The following is a 12,360-nucleotide window of genomic DNA, read 5'->3' on the forward strand; positions in this document are numbered from 1 at the left end:
GAGGTCTCCAGAGGAGCCCCTCTGGGAAGCCGGGCACGGTGAGGAGCGCGGTGGCCAAGCTTCTTTTTTCTGACAGCAGAGCGTGACCCCACGCGGTAAAAGCCCGGGTGGTGGGAAGGGTGCCTCTCCTTTGAGCAGGGGAAAACACTGGGATCACCAGGAGAAGGGGGGAGGAGGAGTCCTCAGCTCCCCTCTTTGAGAAAGCTCCCTCTTTGGGAGGCAGCCGGGCAGCAGATGGCCGGGCTGCGGCGCTGAGCTGTCAGGGGTGGATCATTTCTCTGGCTGTTCTGGGCACTGAGACCCATGGTGGAGAGGAGCCCCTCCCTCAGCTTGCTCCATCTTCTTTATGCCCTGATTTTTTTGCAGCTGCTACTAAAGATCACAGGCAACTTGAGCTGCAGCCTCGGTGGTGCTCTGGTGGATTGTCTGAGGCTGTTCCTCCCCTTTGACACAGATGTGCTAGGTCGTGTCCTTCCCTGTGCCCCAGATTTCCCTTTGTATATGTAACATACCATTAAAACTTTCAACCACAGTTGCAATTCAGCTTTGACCTCCTTTCTAATCTTTGCAAAAGAAGATAGGGACCTCTGACAACAACCCTGCGGTTTCAGAACGTAGCCAGGGATAAGAGTAAGAATTGCACTGCGCTCTTGAAAAATCATCTGCACCCATGTGGGGTGTACCACATAGATATGAATGTACCATTCCACTAGTGCCCCACTACAGCTATCCAAATTGCTTTGCACATCAGGGGGCAACTGCAAAGCAAGGGATGTTTTGACAAGTGAGGGGAAAGTTTATCTCAGCTTTATGAAATATTAATGGTGCTAGTCAAGTTGGCATGGGAGAAGTTTTAGAAGTTTTAGTACCTTTTCTAATGTTATAGCTGGTTTCTGTAGTGCTTTTCCTTGGTTAGTGAGCTGTGTGGGAGATGCCCATGCGATGCTTCAGGAAGTGGTTGAGATGTGGTGAGAGTCATCACACTTTTCTTGTAAATTCTTTCTAAGACTCCCAATTTACTTTCAGAAGAGGGTTGGTTTTCCTTTGGATATGTGCCCTGAGACAGAATGTGCCCATGTACCAGCTCAGCCTCCCTGGGTTGTAGAGTTCAACCTCCAGTTTGTAGAGAAAAGGACATGACTGAACTAACATTGCCTCCGCTTGCTGAGTGCTTTTACACGTCTCAGTGATGCCGAGAACCTCTGGAGAAGAGATACATCTGTCTCCTCAGCTCAGTGATTTCCTTCCTGCCTTCTTCCCACTTACAAAAGAGGTTTTGGAGGTTCTCAGCTGCAGCAGAGACTCTGTAGGACTTTCAAGTGTATTGCTGTCCTATTACTGAGCTTGAAAGAAAGGTATTTTTAACAGACTGTTTCCAGGTAATCCCGTTCTTGGATCCAGTCTCTCTGATTCTTGGGTTTGAATTTTACAGGTAATTCTAAAGTTCCAAGTTATTCCTGTTCTGCACAGGGAAGAACCCCAAGGGCAGGGTTCTCATAGATTGCTGTCCTCCCTGTAGATTTTCTTCTCCAAACCAAGAGAGCTGTTTGAGAAACTTTTTCAAAGGGAAACATAAGAGATGGGATAAGTGAAACAAACTCTTAGGTGTGGTAGCCCAGGGTGAAGATGAGCACCTTACATTTGTCTGGAGAAAAGAGGTCAGTTCCCATTAAGAGGAAAAATATAAATTGGGTAAGATTGAGAGTGATTGGGAATGCCTTGAGACATCTGTTTCCCATCTCTGGTTCTCATTTCTATCCTTATTCAAAGCGACAAATGCACAGTAGCTGTCTTTGAAAATTGATGGGGGTAGGAACTCAAAAGTACTCTTAAGAACAGAGTTTGTACTGCACTGAACACCGGGTGGATGGCGGAAATTTCTAGTGTTAGCCACTTACGTGAAAGTCAAACTAAGACCAAATTGGTTAAATCAACAGAGCCAATCCCTAGGGGGAAGGAGAGTTACATAGGCAAAGATTTCAAATGATCTTCTGGAATTAAATAGCTTCCTGGATCAGTTTTCTTTGAGAGCAGCCAAAATGATAGAGGAAGATAAGTGAACTCATGCAAGTGGTAAAAGCATCTGTCTGGTCCATGCCTTCCTGCCTTTTTTTTTAGGTAGAAAAAAAAATAGGAGTAGATAAAACCCTTTTACTTTTGTGGTTTCTTCCTGGCAATGCTTTTCATCCACTAGTTATTCAGGATCCTATGGAAACTGCACTTTCAGTGCAGTTCACTTTCAAACTATTGGAAATAGCCAGAACCTCTGTATCAGATTTGATGAAATAATCTGCCTTGAGCTCTGGTAGAGTTGAAGAACTGAACTTGGGGGGCTGAAACTCAAATGCTCTCCAAGTGCTTAAAATCATTTGCCTTCTGCTTCTGGGTTAAGCATCCAAATACAAGTGGCGCTTTACTGATTTTACTGAACTTAAAGATGTTCTCATCACTATTTCTGTTCTGGAAGACAATCAAACTTTCCCTTTTCCCTTTTCCCTTTTCCCTTTTCCCTTTTCCCTTTTCCCTTTTCCCTTTCCCTTCCCTTTTTCCCCTTTTTCCCCTTTCCCTTTCCCTTTCCCTTTCCCTTTCCCTTTTCCCCTTTCCCCTTTCCCCTTTCCCCTTTTCCCCTTTCCCCTTTCCCCTTTCCCCTTTCCCCTTTCCCCTTTCCCCTTTCCCCTTTCCCCTTTCCCCTTTCCCCTTTCCCCTTTCCCCTTTTCGTAGATGTACTGAATATCTCTTTAAAGAAGGATGTTTGCTGTAGTTTTCACCCTAAAATTACCACTTGAGGCAGTTCTAAGGCATTTCGTAAAATGTCAGTCAGTCCTCCCTTTCTGACTGTACTTTGTCAGCGTAGGGGGCTGTTTCAGGTGGTATTTGTCTGATTGCTGATATCATTGAAACAACAATACTTGGGAACACTGATGTGTCATGCAGATGGAGCAAACTCCAGGCTGCAGAGGGCACTTAGGTCCAGGTACACTCAAGCATCTGTTGTTAAATACAAGCAGAGGGCTGGTAAGAGTGGTGCAGTGAGAGGAGATAGCTCCGGGAGGTCAGCTTGCATTTGACGTCAGAAAGAAGCAGGCTGGTGAGGAGCGATCTGCAGCGTGATCTGCACTTCTCTCTACTCAAGGAGGAAGGGAAACGCTGCCAGGTGGACATGGCTTGAGGCATCTGTTCCTTCATTCTCACAGTCCAGTTATGGTCCTTGCAAAGAAGTCCGGTCTTTACCCAGTGTGTGAAGACCCCTGTCTAATAGCTAACTTCTTGTTGACTTTTAATGATCTTTCTTCAGCTGGATCACACTCCTCCACCTCTTTGTTAAAATATAATGGCTTTTGTAGAAGTTAGCAATTTCTCAGGGAAATGCAATTCTGTAGTGCTGGCACCATTCCATTAATCATATAGAGTAATCTGCTTGTGCCAAAAACCTATCAAGTGGAGCTGCCTTTTTGAGAGCTGGTGGGAATGTGTACCCAGTGGTGTTCTTGCTGGCATATGGACTTCCCGTGTGTGCAAGAATGGCTGGGGCATGGGGGGGTCCCCTTTTGCTGTGCTCAGGGTACACAACTCGAGCAGGCTGAGCAAGCCTGGCAACTCTCAGGACTCAAAGTCATATGGACAGATCTTCAGAAAGTTTTATGTTTAGGGACATGGCTCCTTTTCATTCCTTCCCCTGACATTTTGAGCATAAAGGCTTAAGTCTTATTGAAATATAGACAGGAGTTCTTTTAGCCTTAAGCTCCATCAGTGGTCTTATATGTGTCAGATGGGGACATTCAGTGCTGGATGAGGGTAAGAAATATCTGCTTCCTTGGGTTTTATGATGAACTGCTGGCAGCAAAAGTAGGACTTAATGTGACCCAGCTAGAAAATGAGAAAGATCATTTTAATAGTAATGTTTATGAAGAGCTTGAGTGTCAGCTTGGTCATCTGGGAGGAGTACAGAGGGGGGAGTCCTCAGCACTGACTCCTTTTTGGGAGGCGCACTCCTACTGGGGATGAGCCTTGTTGTGTGCCAGCGTCCAAGCCACGTGTGTGATGTGGGCTGTGCTGATGTCCTGCCAGAGCCACCAGTGGAGGGACAGGCAGAAAGTGGCAGCACCTTTGGGAATGGAGGGAGAGACCAGAGACCATAACAGGAAACAGCAGCAAAGTGGGGAGGAAGTGATCAGCTATGCAAAGTCTCAAGCCACTGAACCAGGGCATGGAAAACTTCACAAGTAGAGAGGAGCAGGGCTTGGCAATGACAGATGTGAGGGCTGAAGGGAAATCTGGAGAAAATGGTCTCCACATCAAATGGGAAGAGTTGGAAGGGGACCAGACTCATAAATTTTGTTGCCTCTCATTTTGGTAAAGGGTGGCTGTTGGTGCTGGCACAAGGCACTGCCCACTGGGATAGAAAGGGGATGAGTTGCTGCCACGTTTAGCTCATTCTGCTTAGAAAGAATTAACAATCTGTGTATAACATGACATCCCGTGGTGTTGCAATGAGATTGCTGTGTTTTGGGAATGTGAGTGATGGAGCTGCACCCAACCATAGCTGAGCAAGTTTTCCTTCAGGTGTTCTCTGTCTCTGAGAGAGAACTCAACAAACTGCCTTGTGTTTGTTGCAGTTGCTTGGTGCACCAGGTGTTTCTGGACATGGGAAACCACAGTAAACGTGTGCAACCTTTTCTTCCTTGGTTAGATCCCAGACGTTTCACAGCTACCTGGAGGACATCATCAACTACCGCTGGGAGCTGGAGGAAGGGAAACCCAACCCCCTGCGGGAGTGCACCTTCCAGGAGCTGCCCCTGCGCACGCGCGTGGAGATCCTGCACCGCCTCTGTGACTACCGCCTGGACGCTGACGATGTCTTCGACCTCCTCAAGGTGCTTTGGGCAGCAGGGATCAGGGAAACTGTGTGGCCACACCAGCTGGGCCAGATCAGAATATTCCTGGGATGAGAATGGGTCACAGTTCCCTTTGCCCTCCTCTGCCTTGCACTGGCCTGCTCAGGACTTGGCCCCTTGTCCTGTGTGGGTGTATTCATAACATGTGGGTCGCCAAGGAAATGGGCGCTTCACTGGCTACTCCTTCTGCAAAGAGTGAATGTGGAGATGCTTTAGTGGTAATGGCAGGGCTGTGAGAGCTGAGACTGCTGCCTTGCTGAGGGATGCTGTATGATGAAAGGATGGGGATGAAGTGTACTGGGGGAGCTGGGGGAGGGTAGTGGGGGGGATGGAGCTTCTCAGGGCTGTGCGTGACTGTCGCCAGCACTAATTAGACCTTCCCTGTCAGGAGCACCAGAGATGAAATGTTAAAACGAGAGAGGCCATTCAAATTAGAGATGCCAATCTAAATCCCTCCCCGGCCAGAGAGCGAACCTCGCCTTCCCCCTGGAGTAACATTTTCCCAGCTCGGCCTGGAGGAGCAGCTGTACTGCTGCTGTGGCGTGGTGGGAGGGAAGGAGGGAGGGAGGTGTTTACTACGGAGGGGGTGTCATCATGTTTTGTGTGACAATGTGGCCGCTTTTCAACTTGTCACCGTCTGGCGGGGGGCTCCCGGTGGGCGCAGGGCTTGGACGCCGACAGCCTCCGCGTGGAGCCGCTGGGCGAGGACAGCAGCGGCGCCCTGTACTGGTACTTCTACGGCACGCGGATGTACAAGGAGGACCCGGTGCAGGGCAAACCCAACGGAGAGCTGGCTCCAGACAGGTAACAGCACTCAGCACCCCCCTCCCGTGTCTGGGTGCAGGGGCTCGGGGGCTCCGCCTGACTGCTGTTGTGCCGGGGGGAGCGGGGCCTGGAGAGGGGCAGCGCGGGAGGGACGGAGTTGCCAAGCAGGCTGGGAGCTGCGCATTGTGTCACCCGCAGCCTTTGTGGCACCGGCAGAGCCTGCTGTGGCAGCGATGCCGCCTGCCCCAGCGCATTCCTGCCTGTCTGCCCCGCTCGCCGTGCAGTGCCGTGCCGGCGGCTCCCAGATCAGGCTCCCAGCCAGCGGGAATCCCTCCTCTCCCCTCCCCATCCTGTTGCTGCTGGGATTTAATCCCTCCCTTGCTTGGGCTCCTAGCAGCTGTTGTGATTTCCGTGCCCTTCTCCCATCCTGCCAGCCTCGGTTCCCTTGCTTGGCGGATATTTCATGGTGGTTTTGCCGTTTTTCAGGGGATGTGGGGGGCAGACGAACACCCCAAACGTTCCTGGGAAAACAGGCAAGAGACGAGGGCGACCTCCAAAGCGGAAAAAACTACTGGAGGAAAATTTGCTGAGGTATGGAAGGGTTCTTCCTACAACAGAGGTAAAATACATACATTCCCAGAGGGAAGTATAGTGTATTTCTGGGGTTCCCCCAATAAATATGTATATGCCATGCAGCCATAATTTCAATGTAACTCAGAAGTGAAGCAAGCTCAGACTTGGTGGATGCTTTGATCGCTCTCCAAAGCAAATTCTGACTGAGCTGGAAGTTGGGTGAAACAGTGGGCATCGCTCTTCTAACCACCTGCCTTCAAATGCAGTTCCACCGTGTAGTGCTAGGGAGTTTGCTCCTGATAAAGAATACTTTCATTGTGTGGCTTGAAGCCAGAAATCCTGGCCACTTGAGTCCATATAGATTTTGGGATACTTCCCATAAGAACTGAGATACTGTACTTGCCAAACTTCATTCTGCACCCTTCACTTATAAAAACTTTATGGAGCTATGATAAATATATATTTGAAAATAGATATCAAACGTGTGCTCTGCAGTGGTTTTTTTTCATGGTTTTGCTCTGCAGTGAATAATTGTTGTGTTCCCTATTCTTCTCCTCAGAAACAGCTGCATTTCAGTGATGTGAAGTAATATACTTATTGTATCACTCCTTCTCTTTTTTGGTAGGGAGAAGGCAGAAGAAAACTTGCTTATCCACGAGACTCAGATAAGAAATGGTAAAGAGATTTTGCAGTATCAGGGTTGATACCACCAGCTAATAAGGCTCTTAAATTATCAAAACCCAGAGAGATGCCTGAGAGACAACCCAGCCTTTCTCAGGAGAGTCTTTCTGCTGGTGGTTGGGGCCAAGCTTGGAAGGAGGGGTTTGTGTTACAGACAGCCTGGCAGCTGGGGGCCTGGGCACCTGCAGGCTTCCTATTTTATCATGGCTGAGTTTGGGATGAAGGAAATTCACTAGAATTCAAGAGCTCACCTAAAAAAGTAGGCTGTGAATGGTCCTCAGTCTTCCAGGGGTGAGGTAAAAACAGCCTTCTTGTTAGCAGGTGTGTTTATTCAGATGGGGAAGAGAGTGGAGTCAATGATGCAAAGATAGGGAAGGAAGAACCTTTCTGATCCTCTCACTTTTCCTTCCTCGTGGCCATTGGGTGGCTGCGAGTGGCAAATGATGTCTTGGGGGTACCCAGCTAAGGGTTAACGAGGCAAAAAGCGAGTTAGCAAGATGATGTGAAAGCGAGTTCAAGGGAGCTGGGACTCATTTGTCATACATGTGTATCCACTGGCTTCCACAAAACCCAGGGACTCAGCCTGCCTGTTGCCTCACAATAAAAGGCAAGGGTGGCATTGTCTTTCCCATGCCTCCTTCCCTTTGCCCTTTGTGTTCAGATTTCCTGGCGGCTACTCCGGCTGCTCCGGAGCCTGGCGGCAGAGCCGGAGCGATGCGCGTGAAGCGCTGGGGGTTTTATCAGATCATTGTCTTCCAGCAAATTGTGTCACTTCAGCTGCAGAGTAATCTGCTGGCACAAAGCAGTGCCTTAGTCCTGTTTGCTATTGAAATGGGTTGTCTGTAAGCAGCTGGCAAGGGAATGAGAACCAAGGATGCAGGGTTTGGGGGCAGGATGCAGGTAAGCTCTCCCTGCTGCAGGTGAGAGAGGGATGGCTTTGCGTAGCCGGAGCAGCAGAACCAGCACATGGCTGGACCTTTGCTGTCTCAATTACCAGTCCCCAGTGCATTCACAGAGCTGAAATTGTGCCACTGCACACCAGGCACCTGACAGAGGGCAGGGGCTGGAGGGAGCCTGCAGCTTTCCAGTCTTCCTAGGATAACCTGACAGCTTGCATGTTGGAGCCTCTCGCAGCTCAGCTCCACAAAGGGTCCAGAGTCAGGTTCAGGTTTACTTCTTTGTATTTTTCATTTGTTAGTTTGCTTGAAAATGTGGTGAGGTGTATGACATCTGCCAGTGGTTCTGATGACCATTGCTTGCTTTCTGGGAGCCAGTGATTAGCCCTAGAAAAGTCTAGAAGGAGCTGAGAATCCCTCAGCCTGAAGGTGTTTGATCCAAGACTTTCCCCACTCCAAAAAAACCCCCAAAAAGACCACAACCTTTTTCTGCTTAGAGAGCATCCTGAGGAAAAAGCATACAAGTTGCAACCCATGAGGCTTCCCTGCTCTGTGTAAACATTTGTGGAGCAGGAACCACATTCCCCATCTCCAGGTGGGTGTTCCAACCACAATGCAAGAGAGCCCTTCCTTCACAATTGATATTCAAATGTTTCACACAAGGTGGAACAGCTCTCAAAGTGTCTTGGTGGTTGGGACATGCTTCAGAGCAGTGGGTGATCTGCTTCAATCCCACTCTGGATCGAGCAAGGATGGGATGTGAACTTTTGGAACTTCCCCCTCATCTGGCAGCCTGATGAACCCTGTCCTTCGCTTCCTCTTCTACTCTTTCAAGTGTCTGCAAACAAAATGTTTCATTTGAAGGGAGCAAGAGGATTTTTTTTCACTGCAGAAATGGTTTGCAGTGATATAAAAAAAAACCACAAGAAAAAAAAAAAACCCCTTATTTCAAATTACATTATTTTTTGATGGCTTTATTCTACTGCCAGATTAAATCAGAACATTTGCAGTTCCCTATGTCCTGCTCTGGCTGAGAGCAGCCATTACAAAGAACCAAATAAAATTATTTTCTCCAGTCTGCAATAAGTGGAATGTGGGCTTGCTACAGGGATGTCACACTACCCGTGTGTTGCCATGTGCCACCCTTATTTCTTCACCTGTGTACTTCACTCTCAGAGGTTCTGGTGCACAAAGAGAGCTTTAGGTCTATAGCAAATGGAATGTTTTCCGTAGCAGTGGCCATTGCCAGCGTCTTTTGCTCTTCCTGAGCCCTGAGGAGAGAGGAGAAGGGATCAAGAGGAGCTGTTAGTCATAACTGCTGTGGAGATAACATCCTCTCATGTTTTTGAAGGGTCCCAAGGGCCTGGCCGTGGGACATGGTGGTTGCTGTGCCAGACGGAAGAGGAGTGGAGGCAGGTCACAGAGAGCTTCAGAGAGAGGACTTCCCTTAGAGAGAGGCAGCTCTACAAACTCTTGAGTGAAGACTTCCTGCCGGAGATCTGCAACATGATTGCACAGAAGGTGAGGAGACACGACATCCTGTTTACCTCTCTCTGACCGCTTCCAGGAGCATGGATGCTTGCTGAGTAAAGGAGAGCTCAATCCAAAAGCAGCCTGTCACCCCGTTCTGCTCCCTGCACCTACAGCCTGCAAGGATGTGGGGGCTGTTGAGCTTGTGGATGGGGGGAAGACTCTCCCCCACGCTGTGGCAGTGCTGGAGTCGGTGCTGGAGGATCTGTTTGGTGATTGCACGGCAGCGTAGGTAGGATGGCTGAAGGGGTTCCTGTCTTCAGCCGTGTTCTCTGGCCCTTTCCTGCTAGCAGGGGATCTCTGTGCTTTTGAACTGCTGCGATTTACAGCCTGGATTTTCTGTGCAAGCTGCCCGTGATTCCACTTTTACTGCTGGTTTCTCTGCTGAGGGGGCACTGGCTGCTTAGCTGTCCTAGCTAAGTCTGCTTTGAGCTGGTACATCAGAGCCCCAAAACTCTGAAGGGTGTTGTCCATCAGCTGAATGTTCTCAGGTGGGACAGATCTGGAAAGGGATCCTTCGGCTCAATGGCTTTGTAAAACAGGCTCTGCAGTCAGCGTGATGTTCTTGGACTGAGTTCAGTTTGCTTGTTTGCTACCCTTGTAAAGCTAATAGGGATTTCATGGTCACTTCTAGCCCTCAGTTTCTCCTGCCAGTGTCACCGATGTGCCCTAATTTCCTCCACTCTCTTTTTCCTTCCCTCAATTCTCAACCCTGTTTCAGGAGAAGCGTCTGCAGCGGACAGAGTTTTCTCCCAGGTGGATGTCTGACCATCAGCCCATCAAACCAATCAAGCAGGAGGTGAGGGGGGGTGCGAGGGGGAGGACGACGACGGAGGGAGGCGAGAGCAGATGCCTCCTGGGGGAAGAAATAAACCGCAGCATCGCTATTCAGTGGGAAGGAGTCGCTTAAAAGTGCCTGTGCTGAAAGAGAGATGGGTGGTAATGCCTGTCAAAGGCAGGCTGACACCCGGGGTTTCTATGGCGAGCAGGGAGGTGCTGCCCTCTGGATCGCAGAGGTAACCGGCCTCGCCGCAGACCCCGCTGCAGCTGCATATGGAAATCTGCGCTCAGTCTGGGGAATTCCACTTCAATGAAAGTGCTGGCACATTCGAGGCAGTTCAAAGAAAAGTTGAAGAAGGATGAGAGGGCTAGAAGAACCGGCTTACAAAGGGAAATGACAGAAATTCAGCCAAGGGGAAAACGTGAGGCTGCAAACACATGAGGGTGTAGATAGCGCCGAGGGAGAGAATGACTGATGCAGTATGGAGCTGAGCTAGGAGGGGGTCAGCTGGAAATGGAAGTCACAATTTTTAGGCTGCTTAAAGAAATGCTTATCAAACTGCAGCCTTGTGGGCTCGAAGGGCTCTTTCCATGCCTCCTCACCCTCATCTCACCTCCACCCCATCGGTGCTACAGCTCTGCTGCTGCTTGAGGGTCTGTGCAGTGAACCAGACCCAGGAAAATGACTGGAGTTAAATATAACCTTTTTCTTTGGTCGGGGTTATTTTTAACGTAGATCAGTTTTCCGATCCAGTTCACCACACGGCCCCTAAGAGTCACGCCGGCACGGGCGGGGACACGGGGCCGTGGAGGTGGGGGGTCTTTGAACTGGCAACTGCTACCCAAAGCAATCGGTCAGGCAACGTGGGATTAGCCTCAGAGGAAAAAATCAGCTCTATTCTATCAGGTTGGCACATAATCTGTCTCTGTAGATGTATTGGAAACGAAGTTACCTGTTGTTTTGTCAAACCATGGGAAATTAGGCTGCGGGGAGTATGCTGTGTGAGCCAGAGTCGGGGGTTCCCCCAAAACAAAGGAGAAAGTACAGTTCCCCCTGCAATAAATGTAATTACTTAGAACAGATAAATAGAAGGAAGGAAGAACCTCTCATCGTGCTGCAGATAAAAGCCTGCCGAAAGGAAAACGAGAGCCCAGCGATGGCCAGTTTGGGGCCAGAATCTCTCTGCAAAGCCCACCGTGCAGGAAGCACAGGGACACATGTTTGTTCACAGGCAGCAGAAATCCCAGAGGAGGAGGAGGGGAGTGGGAAACACATGGAGCCTGAATGATGCTAATCAGTACCGCAGGTGCTCCAGGTCTGCGGTGGCAGAGGGCTGTTAATTGCCGCCTGTGGGCCAGTGAAACCTTTCCAGCGAGCAGGGGGCCCTCCTGGCACCCGCTGCACCGGGACACAGGGAGCCAGCAGCACCACAGGGGTGATGCTCCCCAGCAGGATGGAGCAGCCATCCCTGCCATGGGGCAGCCAGGGAAGGTGCCAGCATGTCTGATGGTTTGTTCCTCAAGCCAGGGTGGGCAGCCGGTGAGCCTGAAGGAGAAAATCTCAGCCCGGTGCAGGTGACCCCTTTCTCCTGGCTGCCGCTTGAGTTGGAGATGGAACTGCTCCATGGGCTCCTGATCCTGTGGGGGATTTCTCAACAGGTGGTTCAGATTAGCTCCTCATTAAGAGCAGCCTGAGCAGCACCCTCATTAGGAGAGCGCAGCGGAAAGCTGAGTGGGGAAGGTTTGGTGGATGAGGGGCCAGGGCACTTGGGGCACCCCGTGCCTTCTGGCCCTGAAGTCTGATACCCACAGTCTGGAGAGCAAAGCTAAAAGGCAGAAGTTTGGCCCTTTCAGAGTCCCAGGGCCAGGGGGACAGCGGTGATGTTGTGTCCTGGAGTGCTCTCTGCCGGAGGGAAGGAGGCGGTGATGCCTTGGTCGCAGTGGTTTTTATCCCCCAGTGGGGAGGAAGCTGGAGGAGCGTCCTTTTGCCACCTCTATGGTCAGGAAGGAAGTTTAGTTTGTGTTTGGTTCTTGCTTTTGCCGTTCCAATAGGCATCTGCTCCCACTAATCCAGTAGGAGTTTACTGGTTCATGTTTGTGTATATTTTTTAACCCTGAATGGAGCACAAGTCCACCAATGGACTCAGGTGGGATGCCAGACTGAGGGTCCCTCTGAAAATCAGGTTCTTTCTGTGGCTGAAGTGTCTCAAGGAGCCCAGTGCAGCACTGTTGCTGCCCTG

At 50.0% G+C, this 12,360-nt stretch overlaps 1 protein-coding gene across 5 annotated transcripts in view; it reads left to right on the forward strand.

Annotated features, from left to right (window-relative positions):
• The window catches only part of CECR2 (CECR2 histone acetyl-lysine reader), a 42,858-nt gene that overhangs the window by 15,217 nt on the left and 15,281 nt on the right, over positions 1-12,360 (forward strand). The window contains exons 2-7 of one of the 5 annotated variants that reach the window (XM_005530553.3): positions 4,691-4,874; positions 5,560-5,699; positions 6,147-6,251; positions 6,859-6,908; positions 9,162-9,331; positions 10,062-10,139. In XM_005530553.3, coding sequence (XP_005530610.2) covers positions 5,644-5,699; positions 6,147-6,251; positions 6,859-6,908; positions 9,162-9,331; positions 10,062-10,139 — 459 coding nt within the window. In that variant the 5' untranslated portion in view covers positions 4,691-4,874; positions 5,560-5,643. Of the gene's footprint in view, positions 1-4,690; positions 4,875-5,559; positions 5,700-6,146; positions 6,252-6,858; positions 6,909-9,161; positions 9,332-10,061; positions 10,140-11,531; positions 11,661-11,691; positions 11,780-11,894; positions 12,120-12,360 lie in introns of those variants that run through there. The other 4 variants (XM_088055176.1, XM_088055177.1, XM_088055178.1 and 1 more) reach the window with 4 other exon arrangements.

The sequence above is a fragment of the Pseudopodoces humilis genome, chromosome 5 (genome assembly GCF_049639895.1).
Source record: "Pseudopodoces humilis isolate 2021_Gansu_Grassland_sample_001 chromosome 5, ASM4963989v1, whole genome shotgun sequence".
Lineage (NCBI taxonomy): Eukaryota > Metazoa > Chordata > Aves > Passeriformes > Paridae > Pseudopodoces > Pseudopodoces humilis.